Source organism: Cydia pomonella, chromosome 21 (genome assembly GCF_033807575.1).
Source record: "Cydia pomonella isolate Wapato2018A chromosome 21, ilCydPomo1, whole genome shotgun sequence".
In the NCBI taxonomy this organism is placed as follows: domain Eukaryota; kingdom Metazoa; phylum Arthropoda; class Insecta; order Lepidoptera; family Tortricidae; genus Cydia; species Cydia pomonella.
The window spans coordinates 1,730,678-1,758,236 of NC_084723.1; the positions used below are offsets into that span (position 1 = coordinate 1,730,678).

At 37.3% G+C, this 27,559-nt stretch overlaps 1 protein-coding gene across 2 annotated transcripts in view; it reads left to right on the forward strand.

Annotated features, from left to right (window-relative positions):
• LOC133529542 (sodium-coupled monocarboxylate transporter 1) overlaps positions 1-23,861 on the forward strand; it is a 34,161-nt gene extending 10,300 nt beyond the window's left edge. The window contains exons 2-12 of one of the 2 annotated variants that reach the window (XM_061867283.1): positions 9,938-10,143; positions 15,496-15,638; positions 17,009-17,211; positions 18,067-18,198; positions 18,346-18,545; positions 18,893-19,052; positions 19,388-19,518; positions 19,846-20,096; positions 21,421-21,554; positions 21,906-22,081; positions 22,515-23,861. In XM_061867283.1, the coding sequence (XP_061723267.1) occupies positions 9,939-10,143; positions 15,496-15,638; positions 17,009-17,211; positions 18,067-18,198; positions 18,346-18,545; positions 18,893-19,052; positions 19,388-19,518; positions 19,846-20,096; positions 21,421-21,554; positions 21,906-22,081; positions 22,515-22,909 (2,130 nt within the window). In that variant the 5' untranslated portion in view covers position 9,938 and the 3' untranslated portion in view covers positions 22,910-23,861. Of the gene's footprint in view, positions 1-9,895; positions 10,144-15,495; positions 15,639-17,008; positions 17,212-18,066; positions 18,199-18,345; positions 18,546-18,892; positions 19,053-19,387; positions 19,519-19,845; positions 20,097-21,420; positions 21,555-21,905; positions 22,082-22,514 lie in introns of those variants that run through there. The other variant, XM_061867284.1, reaches the window with a different exon arrangement.
• Positions 23,862-27,559: the final 3,698 nt, after the last annotated feature.

Genomic DNA, 27,559 nt, shown 5'->3' on the forward strand with positions numbered 1-27,559 from the left:
AATTGGTGATAATGCATTTCCTTTCTTTAACTTCAGCATTGAATCGAAAATCAAATAGTTATGTTCAATTTTATTGCGAATACAAAACAATAATTGAAATATGTTACATTCTACGAGAACGGATTCGATGTTTCTGAGAGAGAGCAGTAAAAATATTATATGCAGTTCAATTTATTGTGATATAGATTTCTTGTTAAAATTGTTTTATTTTTTTTTTGGGCGAAGTTGGGCTTTAAGAGGCTGTCAACACCCAATGTCCTTGAAATTGATGTTACTTAAACAGTTTTTTAAGAAAGACTATTTATTTTAGTCAAGTAAGAAAATATATGTTTATATTAATTATATTTCAAAGACCGTGGTTGTACTCGATACATGATTGAACGAAATCGGCTCGATAGAAAATAATTGCAAAGATTGGTCTTAAAATCACAATTAAACGGTTCTATGTCTTTATTGTTTTGACTTATGGGTCTGCAATTAAAATCACAATTTCAAAACATTTATATCTAAACCGCTGACGAGTAAAATATTACACTAATAATCCACTTTTTTTAAAATAAATAATTTTCTTATTATTCCCTTGCCCATGCCCAGTAACATGCGACAGTTCTATCTCATTTACTCCGATACAAATAGACAGTGTGCGCGCTTTAGGTATGGACAGCCTCTTAACGGTGTAGTTAGGTTAGATTACATGCTGAAAGCAAAAACTGTTAGATGCGGTAGATAATTTTTTAACCCCAATGAATCGCAACTTGGTAACTTGGGGTTTGATTAAAACTAAAGTCGATACCACCGGCAAAACACTGATTTATAGATACTTAGGGATTTACTAGACTAATTAAAACACAAAATATGACTTCGCTAATCCGTGAAAAGATAACGTGCTAGTCAATCAGTGCTAACCCGTTATACTTACTTGCGTATTTTTACATGCAATTAATGTCCCACCCTCCCACCGCAACAATAAATACGCAAAGAAATATATCAATCCATCACCGAAAGTACAAAACTCGACAAGTGTTTCGCCTCTCTACGAGGCATCCTCAGGAGATGTTGACAGTCCGAAGTCCGACGACTGAAACTCTGTTGTGTCTGTGTACCTACGTTTCGGAGGCGAACCACGTGTCGAGGTTGTACTTTTGGTGGTGAATTGTTATACACCGTGTTTTTTTTTATTTGCGTTAATGTCAAGGGTGCATTCCTGAGCTTAAATTAAGTAACTTTCTCAAAGACGCCGGTATTCTAATTAACTCCATTTCGGAGATAATCAATATTTTATTTTTATCTTAAAAAGCCCTTACGAGTGTGTACACTTACCTTAGGGCCCGTTCACATATTGATTAGTGTTTAGTACGGGTTAATACATTTGCTACTAAACGTAAGTACTATCTCTATCAGTTTTCAATTGTTTGATTGAGATAAATGTAATGCCCGTGCATCAACAACGCTGTATTATGCAACATTTAATTACTTTTTATAATAATAAAAAAAAAATTGTTTTTTTTTTTGGAAAATAACTATGTCATGTAGTTTTCTTAAACGTACTTACCAATACCCCGAAGTTAACGGAATTCAATAAAAACACGGTGTATTTATTTATTTGAGTATTTATTTTTGCGGTGGGAGGGTGGGAACATTAATAGCATGTAAAAATACGCAAGTAAGTATAACGGGTTAGCAATGATTGACTAGCACGTCATCTTTTTGCGGATTAGCAAATTTTTTTTTAGTTATGATAAAAGTGTTGATGCTCCCGGCAAATAGCAAAACACTGGTTTATAGATACTTAGGAATTTACAATACTAATCCTCTTTTATTGCACAAACTGAAAAAATGTACATGGAAACAACACTACTATACTGTACTATACAATACAAAGTCACACTTTAATAATTACTATCATATCTATGATATATTATATAACAAAACTTACGTCCGATTCTACGCCCCATTTTGCTATTTTAATGTCATGGAAGACTGACATGATATTCATCAAAATTGACTCAATAATGACAACTCGCGTTATTATTACGAATAGCCAGTGAGCGTAAAATTTAGATTTCAGCCAGATAGCGTGTATCCTGGTGCCACGGTTGATCTGAAAACGTGATATTACTTACGTAGTTATTTGTAGGTATATACAGAAGCGCTGGTTGCCTAGCGGTAAGAGCATGCGACTTGCAATCCGGAAGTCGCGGGTTCAAACCCCGGCTCGTACCAATGAGTTTTTCGGGACTTAGTACGGTCACGTCTGAAAATATTGATACGAAAAAGTGGCAAAAATATGTATACACATCTTTATTGCCCATATATTAAGGTAGTGTATACATATTTTTGGCACATTTTTCGTACCGATATTTTTATATCGAAATATCACTTGATATTCACCAGTCGCTTTTCGGCGAAGGAAAACATCGTGAGGAAACCGGAGTAATCCCAATAGTGCCTAATTTACCCTCTAGGTTGGAAGGGCAGATGGCAGTCGCTTTCGTAAAAACTAGTGCCTACGCCAAACCTAGGGGATTAGTTGTCAAGCAGACCTCAAGCTCCAATGAGCCGGGACAATGCGAGGAAGAAGAAGAAGAATTGTAGGTATATACAGCTGACAACGAAAACTGTCGTCGGATTTGAGCCCATAACACATCTTTGGATTGCCGGTGTGATGGACCGTCCGTAATTTACAGCGAATATTATCACTGCAATCATGATAACATGTGTGTAACGATCTAAAATACTTTGAAAGGTTTACAATCCTAACCAACCCTCTAACTACAAAATATTTTTTTTTGTTTTGGTCATTTATTTACATACTTACCTACTCCGTCGGGTCAGAGACCCAAAATGAGACTCGGCCACCATGTCGCTCCAGCAGTACCTGGGGTGCCCAAGAGGACGACGTCCTCCTGCTAGGCGGTCCAGCCCGCGTAGCTAACATGCTAACATTATTTTTATAAATCCAATGGTGTTAATGGTTATAAAATAATATAATTGTACTTATTAGAGATGAATAAGAATAACATAACAACATTTATTATTTCGTCATACCTTCCGTACTACTTGGACACGTTAGACGAAACTAGTGCCAAACTCGTCTTCAGCTGAGTCTAGACAATCTAAACATACATAATTAGATTAAATATTTTAGCTACATTATTTTCAACTCTATTTATAAATGATATTAAGTTCAAAGTTCAAGAACAATAATCCTAGATCTTTTTGTTTAGGCCAGTTTTAAAATGAACTTTATGCATATTACCTAAGGTTCAGAATAAAATGTAATATTATGTTGCAGCAATGTCAAGGCCAGGATTTGGAGTAAAATAAACCGGTGCTTGACCTTTCGTCATATCACTAAGTGGCCGATTATGTTGTAACGATTTGATTTGGTTTTCATCCCACTTTTTTTATTTATTCTTTATTCAAATGGGCCTAGCAACAAGCACTTTTAAATTGTTTTAAGTTTTGCACATATCATCTTAATCTAATCAGAGTAATTTTTGATGCAGTTAGATAGAGTTAGATATCGTCGGGGATAGTGCAATACCGCGCAAACAATGTACAAGGTAATTGGACCTTACTGCATTTGTTAGTTACGCGGTATTGCACTATCCCCGACGATATGTCAAACTTAAAATTATGGCAGGTAGAGGCAAGGAATAGAATCTCCATAGGCAGAACTGTTGCAAAAGTGTCCAGTTGTCAGCTATAAATAATAGTTCTAAATTTCTCCAGAGTAGCGCTAGAGTAGCTCAGAACCTAGGCGTTATTGACGGCGTGAAGTGTCTATGATTAAATTTTTTTCTCAAGTATTCTACGTATTGTAGCGTCACCTATTTATGGTTTTTTGTCGAACACTTTTTGGTATATGGAGATTCTATTCCTTAACTCTACCTTCCATACTTAAAATAAGAATTTCACAAAAGGATCGTCAAACACAATTTTTTTTTGATAGGACCTTGAGTCATCTCACTCGCATCATCTCTTTTGGAATACCGGTCCAAACGTTCGAGTACCTCCACCTTACAGAGAACCGCAGCCAAATAACACTAGACCCTACTCATAGTGTTGTGTTCCTGCCGGTAAGGTTGCCAGAGCTCAACGAGCGTGCGGAGTGTTAGGGTTGGCAACGCGCATGTAACTCCTCTGGAGTTGCAAGCGTCCATAGGCTACGGTGACTGCATCAGGGCCGTATGTTTGTTTACCACCGACGTAGTATAAGAGAGCGTCCGAAGCTTAACAAAAACGTGCGAATTTTTTCCATTCCTTCTTCGCGTCTTCCCTTTCTTTTCCCTGTTTTTGTTTCCAAAAGGTCGCGAATTCGAATCTTGCCCGTGGCGAATCTATCCACATGTGTCTGCTTGATAAAACAGTATCAAAACATGATAAAAACCATATCAAATTATTACAATACAATCGGCCTCTAATGTTATAATAGCTGTTATGTAACTGATTTTATTTTATTTAGAAGAAAAACTTGTTCGTTTTAATGTCTGTCGCGTGTATCAACAGCTTATTATAAATATTACATACATATAATATACAATACAAAATCACAGTTATTCATTGCTCCATTTGTTTTTACGTATATTCGTAGTATGACAAGCGGAAACTTATGCTTTCGCCTATTTAAATCCAATATCTTATTATTATTATTTAATAAGCAGGCAGGCAGTTTGACAACTGATATGACCTGTATCCAATATTCATAAAGATACCTAGTTACCATGAACGAGTAGTAGATATAATGTGTGTGTTCATATCACTATGTGTGTGTGTGTGTGTGTGTGTGTGTGTGTGTGTATCTTAGAGGTTAAACATGGTCAAATTCTTATGCTAAGGCGTATTGCCAAACAAAACCAGTAAATAGAAATCCAATACCAGTTAAATAAAAATCTTGGATAATACAAGATGTTTATTCAGTCACCTGCAATAATTTACGGGGTGAATATTTAGGTCATACCAACCATAAAATCGCGAAAAAAAAATATCTGTTTCATAAATACGACCCGTCGTTTTAGACGACCCGTCTGGCCTAGTAGTCTGGGTAGTGACCCTGCCTACGAAGCTGATGGTCCCGGGTTCAAATCCTGGTAAGGGCATTTATTCGTGTGATGAGCATGGGTATTTGTTCCTGAGTCATGGGTGTTTTCTATGTATTTAAGTATTTATAAATATTTATATATTATATATATCGTTGTCTAAGTACCCTCAACACAAGCCTCATTGAGCTTACTGTGGGACTTAGTCAATTTGTGTAATATCTAATGTCCTATAATATTTATTTATAAATTTTGGCTGCACACACATTACGTTTAGTTAACATTTTTATGGGAGAGTAACTTTTATTTATTATACGTTTCAACATTTCGACGCTTTCTACTGCTCCGCACCGCTTTTACATTACATTTTATATATATATTTTTTTTTTAATTAAGCCCAACTTAGAGAGTTTGAGCTGTAATACGGACCATCATTTGACGCAAGTGGCGTTGCTTATTTCAACGTTCCGACTCCTAACGTTTAAACGCCAAGTCAAACTAACTTTTTGGGAGTCGAATGTGCTCACGCGACGAGTTAAACTTTCCCTCTTCGAATCAACTGTGAAATCTGTATTGCTTTTTGGCTGCGAAACGTGGAGAGTGACTAAAGGCCTAACTAATAAACTTCAGGTCTTCGTCAACAAGTCCCTCAGGTCGATCCTTCGCGTTTTCTGGCCAAAAACCATTCGAAATGAAGACCTATGGGGTATATGTCGGCAAACACCCATTGACGAAGAAATTGCGACACGGAAATGGAGATGGATAGGATTCGAAGAGGGGAAACGAATAATGCTACCATAGCTTTTGCGTGGAAACCGCCGGACGGAAGCCGTGGCTCCGGGCGTCCTGTACACTCTTGGCAACCGTCCGTCCTAAGAGAGTTACGAGCGGTCGGGTTGAGCTGGAGCGAGGCCAGAAGACGAGCTGAAGGTAGGAAGGCGTGGCGCGAGCTTGTGAAGGCCCTTTGCACCTCTGGGGTGCTTTAGGACAGCAACAACAACAAACTAACTTTTTAGATCCTTCCGCTAGCTTGTAATATTGAAAGAAAACAAACATTAAAGTGACAAAGTTTTACAATAGCATAACAAAGATTTCCCGCGATTCCATATAAATATATTTGCAATTACTGTAATGGCGTGTAGCGTTTAAAACAACAAATAAAGCAATTTTGTGCAATTTGCTACGTAAGTTATTGTGACATTGCTAATGACAGTGACAGGCTAGATTATATCTGACATATAATAATACGGAACGGTGTCTAATGTGTTTGACATACCATTTTCATATTTTCACCCACGATCTTTGCAAATATTATATTCAAATTTAAAATCTCATTTATTTAATTCGAGTAACATGACTCATCTAATATGGCAATTAGCCACTTTCCGTGTTTAGCAGTAACACAAAGGCGTAGCCTATGTATGCTTGCAACTCCAGAGGAGTTACATGCGCGTCGCCGACCCTAACACTCCGCATCTTGAGCTCTGGCAACCTTACTCACCGGCAGGAACACAACACTATGAGTAGGGTCCAGTGTTATTTGGCTGCGGTTTTCTGTAAGGTGGAGGTACTTCCCCAGTTGGACTCTGCTCTAGATCTGGAATGATATCCGCTGTGCTGTGCCACACCACACAAAGCGAGATGACATTCATAATGCCCATACCTCTCTTTTGGACGTAGTTTAAGGACGTACCCGGGTTCCAAAATTTCTTATACCATCACCCATAAGGTGTTTTACTACCTACTCCCTGCCCTTGCTTGAAACAAATATAACAAGATCACTCTTGTCAGTATACAAATATTAATTATTATCTCTAAAGTTATATAAATAAATACTATAGGACATTATTACACAAATTGACTAAGCCCCACAGTAAGCTCAAAAAGACTTGTGTTGTGGGTACATCTGAGCCAGTAAAATGAATAAGTATTTACCACTGGCGACCGGTCTGGCCTAGTGGGTAGTAACCCTGCCAATGAATCCGATGGTTCTAGGTTCAAATCCTGAGTCATGGTGTTTCTATGTATTTAAGTATTTATATAAATTATGTATATCGTTGTTCAAGTACCCAAAACACAGCGGCTTAGTTTTGTGTAATAGTGTCCGATAATATGTATATATGTATGTTTGTACACGTATAGTGGGGCCGTTAACTACGTATAGTACGATGAATTTTATCGACAAATCACCCCCCCATACCTATGTTTTTTATCTAACCATTTTGAAAATGCACTCCTTTAAAGTTTTATGGCGCCAAACGTGACTGCACTTGGTTAATGTACCATTATCTGTCCATTCACCTATTGCACTTTAAAAAAATATAAATCATCCGATAGCTTAAGAATTAGGGCATAAATTTCAAACATAAATGTTACAGAGAATTTCCTACAGTTACTCGAGAACTAATTACAAAGATAAGAATTGTCTTTTAAATGTACTTTTTTTTACATTTTATCTTTTTTTTTCGAAAACGAGGTCGTTGACCTGTACTTTTTTTTTGTTAAATGATAGTACAGGATATCAGATAAAAGTTTATATCAAAATGATAGCCCTAGTTAAAACATTTCACAATTTACACGAGTCCAAACAAGACCAAGAGTAGTGTTAGGCACCATAAAAATTGAAAAGGGTGCATTTTTAAAATGGTTGAGATAAAATATAAGTATGGGGGGTAACTTGTCGATAAAATTCATCGTACTATATATATATAGTCCTCCTCATCGTTTTCGATGACGGCGACCCCAAGTAAACACATTATGGACGTTGTCTAGCATGAGCCCTAATGTGGCTGGCCAGGCCGAACTTGCTCTTAAATACTCTATTGCACGCGTGACAATAAAGTTGGCCAGCTGCGTTGAACGTGTACACGTAGGAGTAGAGCGTTGGGAGGAGCTTGCTGGAAGGAGGTCTTCTTGGCGTTCTACCATCCATAACGGTGTCAAAACATTCGAAGATCGTACTATACGTGGTTAGCGGCTTCGCTATACGTGGACAAACACATTGTATAAAATTGTCACGCTCAAAATGCAGGATTTCTAATACTGTTTTCACCAGACATCTCGTAATTGCCAGGATGTTCATAAATATCTAAACACGCTCTTTACTCTCAAGGAACGCCTTACTCTAACATCACTCATGCAATCTAACGAGATTGCATGTTATGAGTGCATTGGAAAGAAAAATAAAAATGTTTGTTGCTTCATTTCAAACAGATAGATATTTATTTTTATAGATATGGAGGTCAATAGAAATTGCAAAATAACGGAAACAAACCAATTTACCTTCATTTCTCCGTAATTTCAAACTTTGTGGATAACCATGATCTTATCAACAGTTTTTATACTTAAATCTTTTATTTACATCAATTACTGGTAAAAATATAAAACAACCATCGTAAAACTTTTAGGTTATAGGTATTTGTTTACATACATATTATTTACAATAACAATATACATAATGGATACATAATGGGTATCGCAATGCTGATACGTTGTGCGAGGAAGCCGCCAGCTCTTCGGTCACCAGTTAAATAAATAAATATTATAGGACATTATTATACACATTGACTAAGTCCCACAGTAAGCTCAATAAGGCTTGTGTTGAGGGTACTTAGACAACGATATATACATATAATATATAAATATTTATAAACATTTAAATACATAGAAAACACCCATGACTCAGGAATAAATATCCATGCTCATCCCACGAATAAATGCCCTTACCAGGGTTTGAACCCGGGATCACCGGCTTCGTAGGCAGGACAGTTACGTCAACCAGACACTTCGCGAAAAAACTTGTGCCCGCTGGGACCCAACTTTGTTTACATTTTTCCCCTTTCTATTCCCTCCACTTTATTTATTGGGTAATTATGCAATAAAGTGGATTTACGTTATATTTTAATTCACGATGACGCACAGATTTGTCAAATAACATGACATTATGAGTGAAGGCACGCGTCTTCGTGAACGGCACGATCTTTAGGAACTAATTTACACCTCCGTTCTACACTGACGTCACAGTCAATTGCCATTTACAGAAATGTCATTTTACATCCACAGTTGACATTTACATAATCTTTACCCACTTGTTCCCGACTATTGTGGGAGTATTGGTATTCGGTGAGCGGATTTTGAATCTTACTACGAAGATATAGAGTTCAAAACTGTAAATGGTTTTAATAGGTGCTTGCAATTTACGATTGACAATAAGTCTTGTTATATAGTCAAGTCTTAGAAACACGTGCTGAGAATCAAATAAACTTTTGTTTATCATTACGATAAAAGTGCGAAAACTAGGAAATTAAAGAATGAAAGAGCTATTCGCACATGTATCGTACAACGTTTTACAGTACATATGGCCCATTAAATTTTCGACATAGTTACGTCATGTGCTAATTATCGCACTAGTGCGGTAAAGTAGCACCATATGTGCTGTAAAATATTTTACAGTAGGTAGGTGCGTATACATACGTACGGTTTTCACGTGCCTATGTCGAAAATTTAAAGGGCCATAACGTTGTACGATACACGTGCGAATAGGAATCTGTCGATTTAAAACACTCCCAATCGTGGCTTAAGTAACTTTATCGCCACTCGTTGCGAATTTCCTACTTTTCGCACTCGTATTGTAATGTACTATTTCACAACACCAGTTCGTAATCTCTAGGCTGGTGAGAAAGTTGCATTTTATCCACAACAGTAACAAAGGAAGTTGATGATTTTGAGTTGATTCCTTATGTTGACTTTTGAATGATAAATATTTAAGTTCACCCAGCGTTCATATGGTTTTTATTTGTAACGTTTTATTTCCTTCGCGTCGGTGTAGTGGGAAATTGCAAATCTTCCGTTTTTATAATATACTTATTCACAAAATATTTCATTCTTCCTTTCAGAATGGCAACAGGCTGGTTAGCATGGGAATGCGTAGTATTCGGCGTGTTCGTCAGCGCGACGTCCTGCGCGCCGCTGTGGCGCGCGCGCGGCGCCCGCGCCGGCGGCAGCGCGAAGCGCGCGTACATATTCGCGGGCGGCGGGGTCAGTACACTAGCTATGGTATTATCTGTAGCTAGAGGAACGCTTGGAGTTAGAAGCTTTTTGGGTAAGTTAAAGACAGTAGTCTCTCTAATAATAAAACGTCGGTCTTCGTACGTCTTTTTACTAAGAGTGCCCCTCAGGCACTTGCCACTCGACCGCGCCTCTGTACGTCGGGTTTAACCCGACGCATGTAGGCGTTCGGCAACACGCAAGCGCTACGCGCCACTTATGTACATCGGTTGCTGTCCACCTTTTAGTAAGACAAGTGCGAATATACAGACCAATTCCAACAATATAATGTGGTACTGGTATGTGCTTTAGCAGAGGGGAAATTGTGCAAATTCCGACTCCCTTCCTGGTGTTGCTCGAATAAATGACAATGCAGACAAACATCCCTTTGGTGTTTCCAAGTGTGCTTGATTTCTAACTTATTTTAAAGCCGGCATTTAGAAACTAGGACCACTTAAACACGTTTTTGTGGTTGATTATAATGCATTGTACATACAAGAGTCCGCAGCAAGTTCGATTCTCCATACAAACGTAGTTACGATTTCATTTTAAAACAACTAGATTGCTCTGAACATTTGTATTTATAATAGAATAAATTATATCTATGCCTGTAAGTTCATGTACTTTAGATACCATAATTAAGAAGATACAATTAATTCAAATTATTCATATAAAACTTTTTTTTGCTCTATTTCGTTTGTTTTACATATAACTTGGAGCTATATAAACTACAGGCTATATAAACTAGATATACCTCATGTTATTGTATGTGCAAATTTTCATTACAATCCAACGCGTAGTTTTAAAATGATAACGAAACCCCGTGTGTATGGGAAGGTGAAAATATTAGGCCGAGCTTGCTGCGGAATCTTCATACGAATTAATAAAAAGGCATCTTGATTTTGAATGTCTTTAAATATAATGGTTTATTTGCAATGAAATTCCACTATCTACATATAGATATCTGTGGTTACGTCAGTTTGGCTTATTGTATTCGTGTTTGTGCGCCGAAGTCAAAATAAACCAGCTGATTTTATTGATCATCTCAATACATCCACTATCTACGGAATGCATTTTAAAAACAATAATCATTCAGCATAGTATCAAAGATATATTGATTAAGTAAGATGCGTAAAATCTAAGACAATTTCGTGCTTCGAATTTAATAGGTAAAAGAGATGGCGCTGTACAGCTTCATAGATTTTGCGGTAAAAGCTGACGTTTGACAATTCAGTGACCGCGAAACATATGGCGCAGTACAGCGCCATCTGTTTTGGATGTCCAACTAAGGGGCACGTTTTTTTTCTTAGACGTTACTCTCTATTATAATCAATTCCCTTTGATAGTATATACTCGATAAATGATAAATGAATTGTTTACCAGCTGTTGTCCACGGCTTCGTCCGCGTCGATTTATTTCCCGAAATACACTACTTACCATCAGGCGGGCCGTAAGTTTGTTTGCCACCGATGTAGTAGGAAAAAAATCATAACCTGTTAATACAATCAGAATATGCCATCTACTCTCATACAATCACAATAAAAAGAGACATTTTCAATTGTATTATTTTTTACACATTATGTTGTCAATGAAAGTATGTCCTTGCTTACATGTCATTTACACTAACATTTAGTATTCATGAATACTAAATGTTAGTGTTATCAAGGCAAACGTCACAGTTCGAAGATAACACTCGAATGGGAATTTAAATGTGAATTAAATTGTAACTAGTACTTGTTGTGTATTATCAGGCTAAGGAAACAATGAAGAAACTGGTTTGATCTAGAATTGAATCATGACTAAGTACTACATCCTACTAATACTCACAATCAGTCATAAGTTATCAATGTGAAAGCGTATCATATGAGTAGATGGTCAAAATAGATTAAGACAAAATTTGGCACAATTTTGAAAAAAAAAATACTATCCCTTTTTGAACATACATACATATAATCGTGCCTATTTCCCGGAGGCAGGAAGAGACCACGGATTTCCACTTGCTACTATCCTGACATACCTCTTTCGCATCCTTCACCTTAATAACATTCCTCATAAACGCTCGCCGGTTTAGGGTCCTCTTGACCTGGCCTTTCTTCAGGATTTCCGCGATTTGATGGTTAAAATAGATTAAGACAAAATTTGACACAATTAAAAAAAAATTACTATCCCTTTTTGAACATACATACATATAATCATGCCTATTTCCCGGAGGCAGGCAGAGACCACGGATTTCCACTTGCTACTATCCTGACCTCTTTCGCTTCCTTCACCTTAATAACATTCCTCATAAACGCTCGCCAATTATGGTGCTCTTGACCTGGCCTTTCTTCAGGATTTCCCCGATTTGATGGTTAAAATAGTTTAAGACAAAATTTGACACAAAATTGAAAAAAAAAAATAACTATCCCTTTTTGAACATACATTTTTTTATACCACTTTCGGTGGCAAACAAGCATACGGCCCGCCTGATGGTAAGCAGTCACCGTAGCCTATGGACGCCTGCAACACCAAAGGCATTACATGCGCGTTGCCGACCCTTTAAAAACCTGTACACTCCTTTTTTGAAGAACCCCATACTGTACCCCTCGAGAAAACCTCGGCAGGAAGCTCATTCCACAGCCGAAGCGTTCGCGGGAGGAAATAATACATACATATAATCATGCCTATTTCCCGGAGGCAGGCAGAGACCACGGATTTCCACTTGCTACTATCCTGACCTCTTTCGCTTCCTTCACCTTAATAACATTCCTCATAAACACTCGCCGATTATGGTGCTCTTGACCTGGCCTTTCTTCAGGATTTCCCCGATTTGAGGGTGATATAATATATATATTCCCGTAGCTTTAACTCACATAGTATAGAAACAATGTGGTTACACAGAGTTGATTGTAACCATTTATATACGTATTCTATAGCGGTATATCAATACGGGACAAAAACGGGACGGGTAAGAATACGGGACGCCTCCCGTATTCTCACCCGTCCCGTTTTCGTATCGCCAAGTTTGTAAGTATCGCCATACTTAAATACGATGACAGACCTATATATACAGGACGTATGGTTGCCTATGTAAATATGTCCTTAGATACCTAAGTACCATTAAGGTAACACGTGACCGAAATGCAAATGAATGAAAATCAGTAGAAGATTAGAAACCCGTGAAACCCCACGCAGCCGGCCACGTGATCATGAACGCACTTTGTTTACTATAAGATACTCGAACTTAAACGGTTCATTAATCAATTCTACATTAGCTACACACTTTAACGTTAGTTCACTGCATAATAAGCTATCAATCATACACTTTAAACAACATTAATGAGCAAAAAACAAAAAAATATGCAGACAAGTTCGCCATTTTGAAGTATAACATTAACAGAATACTTCTTTTTTATACCGCGTCGGTGGCATATAAACATACGGCCCGCCTGATGGTAAGCAGTCACCGTAGCCTATGGACGCCTGCAGCACCAGAGATATATCATAGGATCCTTTAAAAACCTCCTACTTTTTTGAAAAACCTCTCCTCGGGAAAACCTCGGCAGGGAGCTCATTCCACAGCCGAAGCGTCCGCGGGAGAAAATCCCTCTTCAACCGCACATAGGGTTTACGGCACTGATATCATTTTCTCAGGGCATAGTTTTTCTTGAGAACTAGTAGTTAGTTTTTTGATATTCATTAGTGCATTGAAATGAAGATGATAGAACTTCACCCCCAAACTTTTACTAGTACGAAAGTAAAAAATGTCATGTTTTAAAGTCATTCGCTGACTTAAGTACACGTTAATGATAATATGACTATTTATCTGTATTTTTTTTGTAAAATAACCCACATAACTGCTTTTTAATGACCGAATCAAGTACGCAAAAGAATCTCAATTCGAACGAAATTAATTTTCTGCATACGGATTTAATCTTTCTGGTGTAAACACTAAAAAAATTGGTATTTCAAGCTATGACGACTTAGTGAATTGTCAACTCTATGTAGTTCGAAATAAGATATAAATTTAAAGTGGCGCGAAATGTCTTGTTTCTTTTAACCCACATAATAATAAACGTTCATGTTTATACAAGTGAAGATGAATATATTATTAACTCTTGAATTGAACTACTTATTATATCTGAAATGATGACGAGATCACACGAGATGATGATTGCGAGGCTAAAATTCCTCCTCTGATTCAGGACAATATTTCTCCGCTCTTCTTCTTCCTCGCGTTGTCCCGGCATTTGCCACGGCTCATGGGAGCCTGGGGTCCGCTTGACAACTAATCCCAAGATTTGGCGTAGGCACTAGTTTTTACGAAAGCGACTGCCATCAGACCTTCCAACCCAGAGGATAAACTAGGCCTTGTTGGGATTAGTCCGGTTTTCTCACGATGTTTTCCTTCACCGAAAAGCGACTGGTAAATATCAAATGATATTTCGTACATAAGTTCCGAAAAACTCATTGGTACGAGCCGGGGTTTGAACCCGCGACCTCCGGATTGCAAGTCGCACGCTCTTACCGCTAGGCCACCAGCGCACAATATTTCTCCGCTAGCAAACCGAATCGCTTCCTTATTTTGGGACAATCATACACAGATCGACCTAGCCCCAAACTAAGCAAAGCTTGTACTATGGGTACTAGGCGACGATATACATACGTATATAGATTAATACATACTTAAAATATGTACATAGAAAACACCCATGACTCAGGAATAAACATCTGTGTTCATCACACAAATAAATGCCCTTACCGGGATTCGAACCCAGGACCATCGGCGTCATAGACAGGGTCACTACCCACTAGGCTAGACCGGTCGTCAGACTGCTTTACGAGTAAAACCCAATATGTCTGTTTTACTAGTTTTTGGCCGCGGTTTCTTTTCCTGCATTTTTTATTTTATTTTATTTTATTTTTATTTATTTATTTAAACTTTATTGCACACATAAAATGTACAAATGGCGAACTCAATGCCAAAAGGCATTCTCTACCAGTCCACCATTCTAACAGAGACATTTGTGTATGTTGGTTCAGGAAAAAATAATAACAAATAATAAGGAAAAAATTAAACGTGAAGTCAAATAATATTAAAAATATATAAATAGTTAAATACTACTACTTATATAATGTATAAAAGATAGACTAATACATATAATTATGTACATATACATGATGGTGAACCTTATTTAAGTTCTTCTGACAGAAGATGCTTTATTCACTGCTTTGGACAAGAGTCTTACTCGCGACTCCCAACCTCTGGAACTGTGTTTAATACTTATATAATAAATTGTATAAAAAATCCATGTCAATATCCAGGAAATAAAATACCAATATCAATGTACATGGATAAGCGGTTGTCCACTATTCTCTTAGCTACACAAATCTTTATTCCGGCTGTAATTATATTCTGTTGTTCTAGGTTTTCCATCGGAGCTGGTGTACCGAGGGTCTGCGATGTGGGAGACCCTGTACGGGATGATCCTGGCCTTCCCCCTGGTCTGCTGGGTCTTCGTACCAGTCTATTATCGACTCCAGACCAACTCCGTCTACGAGTACTTACAGGTGATTTTCCATCGGAGCTGGTGTACCGAGGGTCCGCCATGTGAGAAACCCTGAACGGGATGATCCTGGCCTTCCCCCTGGCCAGAAAAATGCTAAATGGTAATGTAGAAATGCTTACGAAAGAATATATATCCGTTCTCATCACACAAATGAATGCCCTTACCGGGATTCGAACCCAGGACCATCGGCTTGATAGGATATAGAATTTTCTTGCATTTATAAAAATCTCAGAACTAATACGTCAGTCAAATAATAATCACTCCAAAATATAATTCGTTCGCGTTAAGAATGCAGTAAAATCAACAATATCTGCCAGTCTAGCGATGCTCGTAACCAATCTAATAGTTCCTAATTAGAAAATATGCCTTCAACTGGTCACTGTGAACTTGACTTTCGAATTAGGAATGATTTGATTGGTTTCGGGCATGGCTAGGCCGACGGACAATCATGAGTTTACTACATTTTTAACGCAAACGAACTATAACCGAAGATAAACTCGAATATTCGAATTTGTTTTGGAGCTGGGAGATTTTGAACTTTAAATGGGTGGTTTTACGGTACAATTTTGCCTTTCATTATAATCGTTTCTGCACAAATATTCTAAAATTATTAACTGGAACAATTGAATTGCCAAACTGAGCAAACATAAAATGAAATATGACATTTTATTTTTGGTTTATTTCAGCGAATGCCTTTATTGTATCATTTCTGGTTATTCTATATGAAAAATGACTCATTAATAGGCTTATGTAACTTGATTCACAGTCTTAATCGCTTTGTTTTATGAGGATCAAACGTTTAAAATACTTTAAAGCCATCGGTGTTGAAAACATAAATATTCTCTTTGTTTGTTTGTTTAAATCATTATCAATAATATAACATATAACAAGTCAGAAATCAGAGTTCACATTCAACTCATCATTGACGACCGGTTTGGCTTAGTGGGTAGTGACCCTGCCTACGAAGCTGATGGTCCCGGGTTCAAATCCTGGTAAGGGAATTTATTCGTGTGATGAGCATGGATATTTGTTCCTGAGTCATGGGTGTTTTCTATGTATTTAAGTATTTATAAATATTTATATATTATATATATCGGTGTCTAAGTACCCTCAACACAAGCCTTATTGAGCTTACTGTGGGACTTAGTCAATTTGTGTAATAATGTCCTATAATATTTATTTATTTATTTATTATTAATTTATTTAACTACATATGCCGATTATTATACGAGTAATAACAGTTGGAGTACAACCCAGTGAGAAGCAAATTAGGCACATTTTAACCATGAATTGGACCAATAAAATACGACAATGCAATGAACATTGCAAGTTTTCGCATCAACTAAACTGGGCTTCTTGTATTACTTCCAGATGAGATTCCACTGCGCCTGGGTCCGCCGAGTTGCCGCCGCCACGTTCCTGGTCCGCCAACTTTTGAACCTGGCTGTGACCGTATTTACTCCAACGGTCGCCCTTCATGCCGTACTAGCACTGCCTCATTGGGCTTCTGCTGCTGCACTCACGGCGGTTGGGATCGTGTTTAATTTGCTTGGAGGACTCTCTGCTGCTATCAAGTGAGTTTGAGCTTTAATGATTGAGATAAAGGTTCAGTTTTGTTCACTTCAACGATTGCTCTTCATGCTGTATTGGTATTGCCACACTGGGCATCAGCTGCGGCGCTCATTGCGGTCAGCACCGTATTTAATCTGTTAGGGAGGACTCTCCGCTGCTATCAAGTGAGTTTGAGCTTTAATGATTGAGATAAAGGTTCAGTTTTGTTCACTTCAACGGTTGCTCTTCATGCTGTATTGGTATTGCCACACTGGGTATCAGCTGCGGCGCTCATTGCGGTCAGCACCGTATTTAATCTGTTAGGGAGGACTCACCGCTGCTATCAAGTGAGTTTGGCTCTTAAGGTTTATAGTGAATGATTAATTTTCATCATAATAAGTTCACTTCAAGTTCATTCCACCGGCAGCGGTTGCTCCGAAATGATTTTTATATTTACCTGATTTTAATCGTGATTGATGTGCGTGATTTTCAGTTGCCATCAAGTAAATTAGATTTTTATGGATTGTAAATAAGGCTCCGTTTAGAATGGAGGGCGTTTGTTTTCCTTATGAGAATAGAAGATACATGTAAAATTAGTATTTGTGAACAATGAATGCTATTTCCTGTCACCAGCGTCTATTATGTCTTTGCTTAACTTCCTGGCAATGATCATCTGACTTCTTCTCACGCAGTCCTTTCATTTTTCTTTGGCACTTTCTCTCAAATTTGTGCTACATTATTTTACCCATCACGGAACAATTGGGAGGTGTGCGCGGAGCCGAAGCCACCACGTAGAGTCCCTTTTGCCACTGTAAGAGGATATAAATACTATTAGAATTTTATGGAACATCTAAACATATTTAATTCAATGTTTTCAGGGCCGATGTAATCCAAACCATGACAATGATAATAGTGAGCGGCGCCTTTATAATCCAAGCGACCATCCGCGCCGGCGGCCCGCAGAAGGTTTTAGAAGATAATATAGATGGAGGAAGACTGCAGTTTTTCAAGTTAGTAGCGTTTGCATTTATGCAAAATAGAACGTTATTGTCAATTTTGTTAATAACCGTAACCGTTTTGGTAATAGGTAATCATAAACTTAAATCATATCAAATGAAACAATTATAATTATTCATTAATTCTAATATTATTTCTAGGTTCCACTGGGACCCAACAATCCGCGTGGACACTCTCTCGGCCATCGTCGGCCAACTTTTCATGTCGCTGTCCATCTACGGTTGCCAACAGACCTTCGTCCAGCGCTACTGCTCCATGAACAGCGAGGCCCGAGTGCGGAGGACTCTGCTAGCTAATGTGCCGGCTGTAGGGGTTCTGTTTAGCTTGTCTTGGGTTGTCGGTAAGTGAAATTTTCATGTCGTTTTCCATCTATTATTGGTATTAGACCTTCGACTAATGCTACTGTTCAATGAACAGCGAGCCCCAAATCCGGAGGACTCTACTAGCTAATGTGCCGGCTGTGGGTGTGCTGTTCAGTTTGTCTTGGGTTGTTGGTAAGTTAATATTTTCTAACCACACCTGCTGAATAGGCACATAATCAACATCAATATCAAGGTTTGTGTCATTTTCGATTATAAAAGCGGTTCAATCGTTTAAACCATTATCTTATCTTAAGTTGTAACTAGAGTAATTTGAGACTGGACTGGAACAACGTTGATACTAAGAAATCATAATAATTATTTCCAGGTATGGCACTTTACGCTGTCTACAAATATTGCGATCCTCTAATGTCTGGCAAAATCGTGGCTCCAGATGAGGTCTTGCCATTCTACGTGCAGGATCAGTTTGGATTCCTGCCTGGCATGCTGGGGCTGTTCCTGGGAAGCTTGTTCAATGGGGCTTTGAGGTAAGTCTTGGTCGAGTCCAGTTTCAATTGTGAATAATTGACGAACTCCGACAAAACCAAGGAAGAGTGATCAAGATGCTATTTTTTATTTGTACAATACTTCGCACCGTGAAATCAAGTCTAACGTAGCAAGTCCCTTAGCTTGTCAAGGAGATATCGATCCCTATAACTACTACATAGGACTGCTTATTTTATAGTTTCTAGGGATTAATCACAGGCTGATTGCAGGATCAAAATAAAGTAGGATCTTATGAACTATGATCGTACTATCACCAAGAATGCACAACTCTCATTCAAGACGTTTTATATATAAAAATCTCTTCGCATACTTTCAGCTTCCTGGTATCCAATGTGAACTCTCTTGCTACGGTGACGTGGGAAGATTTTGTGTCTGCTGCACCAGCATTCCAAGGTATCTCTGATAAGCAGCAGCTTACTGTGATCAAGATCATTGGAGTCATCTATGGTAAGTCCTTTTATTATCAATGATACTTAAAGATGTTGATTGCTTTTAATGTGGAGCGCCAAGAACAATTATAATTACTCGTTGTGTAAATCAACCTTTTTCCTTTAAGAAAGATAGTACTTTTCTCATTATTTTAATGTACAATGGTAGTGTATTTCAAAAAACATGTGATGAAATATTTTACACGTACCTTTTAAATATTCAGCTGCCGCCAAATTTTAATTACCTCCAAACATAGAATTCATCAACGCTGATACGCTGAAAATGTAACCTATTTTATAGTCGTTGAGCTGACACAAAATTAAAAGATTTTTTACTTCTTTTCAGCCATCATAATAATGTGCCTATCTCTCTGCGTGGGTATGGTCGGAGGCGTCATCGAAGGCTCCATGCTCGTCACCTCCGCTACCTCAGGAGCCCTACTTGGGGTCTTTGTATTGGCCACCCTCTGCCCTATCGCCAATGGGAAAGGGGCCTTATGGGGCATGATTGCAGCACATTTTATAACGACATGGATGGCTGCTGGAAGATTGTTGTATGTGGATACCAGCGTGGCTATGCTGCCATTGTCTGTTGATGTAAGTAAGAAACAGAAAAGATTCTTTTATATCGTTCAAACATTCTTATAAATGAAAACATAAAATTAACACCGCAACATGACACGTAGCTGCAAGGGAGGCTTAGACTAGCAAGAACTTGCATGGAATTTACGTTACATTGCTGACTACTAAGGTAAACTGCATTGAAAAGTTCGATCTGATTTCGCAATGTAATGAAAAATGCACGCAAGTTCTTGCTATTATGAACTTCGCTTTATATCTGCTAAATTATTAAATCAAAACAAAAGACATAACATAAATCTGCTATTTAATTGAATCACTTCAACGGCTTCTTGGCTTCATATACCGAGAAAATAAATTCTCTCTTCATTTCATCGATGAACAACAAAAACATGAAATCGAGAGAAATCATGAGAAATATAAAATAAGCAAGTCAAATATAATGTTTTTGAAATAACCAATTTTCAAAAATCTGCGTTATTCAAGTTTGTCTATTGAGTACCTACGTGTCTGATAAAATAAACAAACAAACAAAATATTTGCTTATTTATTGCAAAACATGATACCTACCATTTGATTTGTTTTGCACCATTAATATACTTGGACAAAGAAGGTTAGCTGTTGATTTTCAAATTATGGACATGTGACACATGTGCACGTAGGTAAGTACGGCTAGACATGGCTACTAGTATTAGCGTAGCCTAAATTAGCGTTGTCCAAATGTAAGCAGTTGTTACTTTTATGGTACTAAATAAAGTTTATTTTATTTTATTTTAATTTTATAATATAGCGTAAAAATTGTAAATGATCAGTTTTTGGACAATCTGACATTTGAAGACCATCTATTACTAGATCTGGGCATGAAAATAAAATTGTATAGAAGGTAGAGGCAAGGAACAAAATCTCCATATACCAAAAAGTGTCCGACAAAAAACCATAAATAGGTGGCGACTGGCGCTACAATACCTAGAATACTTGAGAAAAAAATCTAATCATAGACAGCGCTCTTCACTCCGTCAATAACGCCTAGGTTCTTAGCTACTCTAGTGCTACTCTGGAGTGATTTGGAACTATTATTTACAGCTGACAGCTGGACACTTTTGCAACTATTCTGCCTAAGGAGTTTCTGTTCCTTGCCTCTACCTTCCATATAAAATTGATAAAAATACTGTCATGGTCCATAGTGGAAAAACCTAACGAGTTGTACCTATTATAAGTAATATAATAGGTTTGATAAGATTAATTAGTATCGGGAAGATAATGTATTAAAGAACTTTTAATTTAAAATAAATAAAAGTGTGTAACATTAAAAGATGATAATGAACATATTAATATGTTCCAGGAATGTCCCAACGGAACGCTAAACGTGTTCCACAAGCCCCTGCCAGTCGGAGTCAACCAAACTCTAATGCAACTGGAACACTTACTACAGAATATGAACACAAGTCGTGTTTACGTCCCCCAGGAGTCTGTGATGTAAGTTTTAACAACTGAGTAAACTGACGTTGACCACGGACTGTACAAGTACTTTAGGTCGAAAGTAACGGTTCATGAATTTTGTACATTAAAATTTGTATATGATGGAGCGGTTACAGAAGAGAGGGAAGCTGTGTCGGGGCCGTTAAAGAGAATGTACAGGTTTATACATGGAAATTGCTTTACCTACAAGAACCCAGGTCTTAAACAGTTGACGATGACGGAAATTTAGACTGCGCTAGGAAATTGCCGACCGATATGCTGGTTAATTCTATATTAAATTGTTATTTCTACTCTTTCGTTCTTATAACTTATAAAACTTATCCTATCTTGTCCTTTTATCTTCTCCAGCACCACGGCCCTCCACCGCATGTACTCCGTCTCCTACATGTGGTATGCGGTCATCGGCACCTTTACCTGTGTCATCATCGGGTGCATCATCGGAGCCTTTACCAGCACTGATGCGGATGTCTTCGATGAACGTCTGTTGCATCCGCTGGTTGCTACGATTTATAATAAAATGCCAGGTATATTTATTTTTAAATATTTTGGAGCTTTTTGACTGAGTGTTGCTTGCGAACGATACAGGTAGAAAGTCTATTATTTGTTCTAGCGTTTTGAGAAGTATTAAAACACAGCGTTCATAACCGACACTTAAAAGAAATGCTCCATTAATTTATTTTTTTAGTTCTTACAATAAATGTCAGATGAGAGAATAGTAGTATATTATAAACAGGAGGCAGATTGTTCAATTGATGAAAATGAGATAAAGCAAGAGAATAATTTTATATTCAATGTATTTGTTAAAAAACTAGGTGCTTAAAATACATATTTAGTCTGAGATGCATGCACTTTGTAAACTTACACAAAGTTATGCACGACTGTATCCAAAATCACTAGAAACCCAAACTTAAAATACAATAATGAACACCCTTCAAAATACACATTTCTATGTTCCAGGAAAAAAACGCACCTACAGCAACGAGAAAGCCAAAACTCCAGAAAAGGACTCCAGTGAGAAAACTGACGTAACATTAGCTGAAGATTTAAAAGAAATAAGCCCTACCAAAATACCTAGCCCTGCTGTAAAACCTCGAGAAAAAGCCAGCCAGCAACAACCAGGTCCAATTTTTACAACGAGTTCTAGTAAAGAAGAAAGAAAGATGGAAGCTGTGCCAACTGTAGATATTAAAAATGCGTTTTTAAGTCCCGCTAAGATTGCTATAACAGCTTTAAAAACACACCCAAAAGAAGAGCCAAGTACAGCTGCTTTTGCAACGTCGAGTAGCAGACATTTTGATGCTTATGATACAAATATAAAAGGATCACCTCTGCCGGTTAGGACACGGTTGTGATGAGGTTTATATTAAGATGTGTGATAGAATATTATTGTTATATAACACAGGGAATATTACTGAGGAGAGAGAAGGCAATGTCAATGATAGAAATTTTTAAACGTCTAATTGGAAGACAGAAGGTTTTAAGGACTAATGAAACAGCTAGATTTCACTTGGTTTCTCAATACTCGTGTCCATTAACGCAAACCTAAGTAAGTAATTGAACTTTGAAATACTTTCTAAGACTGGTCCTTTAAATTTCATGGAATGGACTTGCCTTCAACGTAAAGCATTTTTAGTTATGAACCTCACGCAAGGCGCAGATATTATTATAGTCCGTTATACAAGGGAGCTTGCTGTGAATCTGTAAATTCTATAGAATTCTATGGAATTTACAGATTCACCCCAAGCAAGATTGAGTACCTTCCATAGAATGTACTCAATTGACGTACAGATCAGAAATACGTAGCTAAGTAGGTGAAGTTTTCAAAATTATCTACACACGCTCATATTATTTTTAAGCTCCCGCCAAAAGTGGATTTTTTGTTGAAACAGAAGGTTCAGTTTTGACTCAGTTTCGGGCGAAACGGAAACTTATAAAGATGTGTTAAATCCGTTGTGAAAAAAAAGTCAAATAAAACAACTGTAATTTTGTGCTAGTGGTATGAAACTGGCCAAGTGCGTGTCGCTTCACGCCTATTCTAATTAAGAAAGACTACCTAAATACCATTGTAAAAGAACTAGCCAAACGCGATCAGAAAGTGCAAAGTTGTAAGGTTCAGTTAATTTGGTACTTTGGTCGAAACATGAATTTTATGCTGGGACCTTCTACTTATAGGCCAGGCAATGAATGCTCAAAAAAAGCTGTAAAGGGAAATTGGAACACAATTATTAACTTCGTAACTTAGTTTGGACTAGTTAGGAGGTGAACGGAAGATATCAAAAGTCACCAAAGATGAAGATACCAAACATGGCCTAGTAGCTTCAATAATGTAGATAACAAGATAAAGTCCCCCCTAAGCCCTAAAATAAACATTTCTAGAGAGGATATCTCGAAAACTATTTAAGATCTCGAAAAACTTGACAAATCAAACTTGTAGCAAATTTAATCAGCTTTCATTTAGTCTCAGTCGTCATGGCCTTAAAGCGAAAAGTTACCAAGATATAAGCGAAAAACCGAAAAATGGAACCTTTAAACCCTCCTCCAGGGCTGCGGCCGGGTCTTTTGATATGTTCATCTCCTAACTAGTCCAATACAAACAAAGTAACGGAAAATTGTATTCCAAGCATGTCCCTCTATACCTTCGTATTGCTTGGCCTATTATTATTATGGGCTTTGTGTGTTAAGCTTTAGTTGTTTTCTAGAATGGTTAAATTAATCATTTTAATATTTAGTTCACTTACGTTGATCTGTGGTACTTAAAGTACCTATGTCGAATTAATTATTATTATTTATTTGTAAGTGACTTATTTATAAGTTTTAAATATTAATTAAATCATTTAGGTAATTAAGTAACATGCATGTAGATGATGAAAATGTGTCCAATCTGGCCAATTCCAACAATATGTGATACTGATGTAACATGGATCTTACCTACATGATACCAATCTCATTTAGAGGACCTGCTGAATTGCGCATTATGTCAACCTTCAACTAAAAACGTCACTTTTGACACTGACAGATCAGTATCATGTCAGTATTATATTGGAATGAGATTAAATAACTAAAACTCGAAGGGGCCTGAGCCCTGAATGGGCGTTATAATTTATCAAAAACGGTCGGGCCATATGATCTTAAAAATTTCGATTAAAAAAATAATAGAATAGAAATTATTTATTCAGACAAAACATCAATACAAATAACACAGATAAAAATTCAAAGAAGTAAATAAATCAGAAATAGAGATGTGAAGCTGAAATGGCGCTGGTCATTTGCATAAACTACATAATTCTACTTATTCCGTCGGGGTAAGTGCGTCCATGCGAGCAAACTGTGCGTACCATACAACAGAAAATAAATGGTAACAGGTAAGAGGAGGAAAGGGAGCGATTATCTGTTGCGTCTAGGTAAAGAGAATTTAAAACAGAGGTGTATTGTCAAAGAAAACTTTGTAGCCACGTAAATTTACTGCCATCTTTCGACACACGATTAAAACTTTTAGAACGCCATTTGATTTGGATCCTTATTCATATTCATATTCATGTTCCTTTATTGATAAAATTACAAATTTTACATGTCAAAAGGTAATACAATATATATTCTTTCGCTGATGTTTGTTAAATATCAAAAAGTGGCGCCATCATACCGAGCACAACCTAAAGGTTATAGCGCCATCGCTCAAAGCGATGCTGCCATACTTTTGGCCTTTGATCTATTAGATGGCGCCACTTATTGATATTTAACAAATTTAACACATATCAGTAAAAGAATAAGGATCAAAGTCAAATGGCGTTCTAATAATTTTAATTGTGTCGAAAAATTTACTGTGGCTACAAAATTTTCTTTAACAATCCACCTCTATTTCAAATTCTCTTTGGTCTAGACCAAGCGTGGTGGTTTAGCGCGTTTGTCCATAAGGACGCCTATAGAGGCGTATTAGCCCCGACTTATTAAGGTGACATTCGGATGACGACAGCACTAGCATAAAGGTACCGTTCGGATTCAGACTACACCAGCACTGGTGCTACAGTAATCCTTGATGAAACGAGTGACAACTTAAACGTTCTACTCGCTGCAGTAATGCAGCAACGACCGACGCTCATTTTGTCAAGAAAATTGACAGTGATATTGTCTGTAATTTTCTGTATAAAACAATCTGTGGATTTTTGCCGGGGAGGGGCATGTCAAATGTATCAGCCCATACAATAAATATGTCTACTGGGTGAGGTTTCCGACAGCGGGGTTAGCTCTTAAGAGTGAAAAATAGCTTTGCGATCCTAACGAAATAACGGTACTTTTTCTATAAAATTCCATTTCGGGAGAAAGCGGTTTCCACTAACTAAATCTTAACAAATCACTTTGATTTTGCTGCATAATATATTCTTGATATATAGGTATCGCTACTTTGAAAAACAAATATTTCAAATTTTGAAATAAAAGGAAAACCTATAAAACTAATTGTGTTAATAACATACTAAAAAATCATGGAGAATAGAAAATATTTAGAAGTGGAAGAACATTGTCTCTTTTTGTATGGACGATTATTTTTTTGACATGGTAAACGGAGTCGACCGGACAAATCCAGTCCTATTTCTCTTTACCCTGAGTTTAGACGATCACCTGCTATATTTCCCTCTTAAAGGCGTCTCCGGTTGGAGGATTCCAAGGTGACAGCGCCCGCGTCAACAACGTAGCAGCAACTTCGTAACAGTAATGTTGCTGTCATCCGAATATCACCTTTATTTAACATATAACAAAAGACATAAAATGGCCCTTGGCCGCTATTTATGTGATCTTTCTCAGTATTAGTTAGAGTGCGAGTAAGTTAACTATTAAATATAAGAACTCAATTAATTCAAAGATTTGATTGAGTAAGATGTGAATAATCTAAGACAATTTTGTGCTTCGAAATTGACAGGTAAACAAGATGGCGCTGTCCAGCTTCATACATTTAGCGGTATCTCTGATTATCAAATGCTGACGTGTGACAATTCAGTGACCGCAATACATATGGCGCAGTACAGCGCCATCTGTTTTGGATGTCAAACTAAGGGGCACTTTTTTACTTAGACTTTTTACCCCTCTATTACAATCAATTATCTTTGATTTAAGTGTATATTTGACTGAGTGCTAATATTTTTGTAATAATTATTATGATATAATGTGATAATGAAGTGCAATAAATATTTTTGATTATTTTTGTTGGTTTTAATAATAAGACGTTATATGGAAAGGTGAAAGTCCTAAATAGTTAAAACTATATTAAGTATATAATAAATAAGGTATAATATATAATAACAAAGTTCTAAATGATTTGTATGCATTTTCTTTAATCTGACGGCTATAAGTTCAAACGCATTATCCGTCATATTAAGAAAATCTGTAAAAATATTTGTCAGATTAGCACAATTACAGCATCAACGTTTAAATTAACCAGATCTACAATCATACACACAGAACAATGTTTTAAGTGCCCACCGACCCCCCACCAACCAACGGACCAATAAAGACGGGTAAAAGTGATTAAAGTATGAATCCACGGCTAGCAAGATAGCACTCATATCTTAATCTGACACACTCAAGTAACATTCGCCAACAAACTGTCCTCAGTTTGGCGAAAAAATATATATACCTACCACTTAAGTTTTCTATTTAAATAAAAAACAAAAAAACCCCGGAGGCTTCCCCTACCGTAACTTTAAATTTTTTAGCATATACATCGTTTCATTGACGACGACGCGTGTCGCTTTACTCATAATGTCATGTAAATAAAGGCTAGATTGTACAAATCTGCGCGTCATCGTGAATGACACGATTATACCCATGTTACACAGCTGTTTAATTCACAGAATCGGGTTCCCAGGCTTACGGTTCCAAGAGTTACACCGGCTTATGGTCACAAAGGGATGCTGAACTATGGTGCAATCTTCACATTGTGCGCACACACTGAGATCATCTAGGAATGGAGCATCTGGCGATTCCTTTATATCCTTAAGCTTATCTTGTCT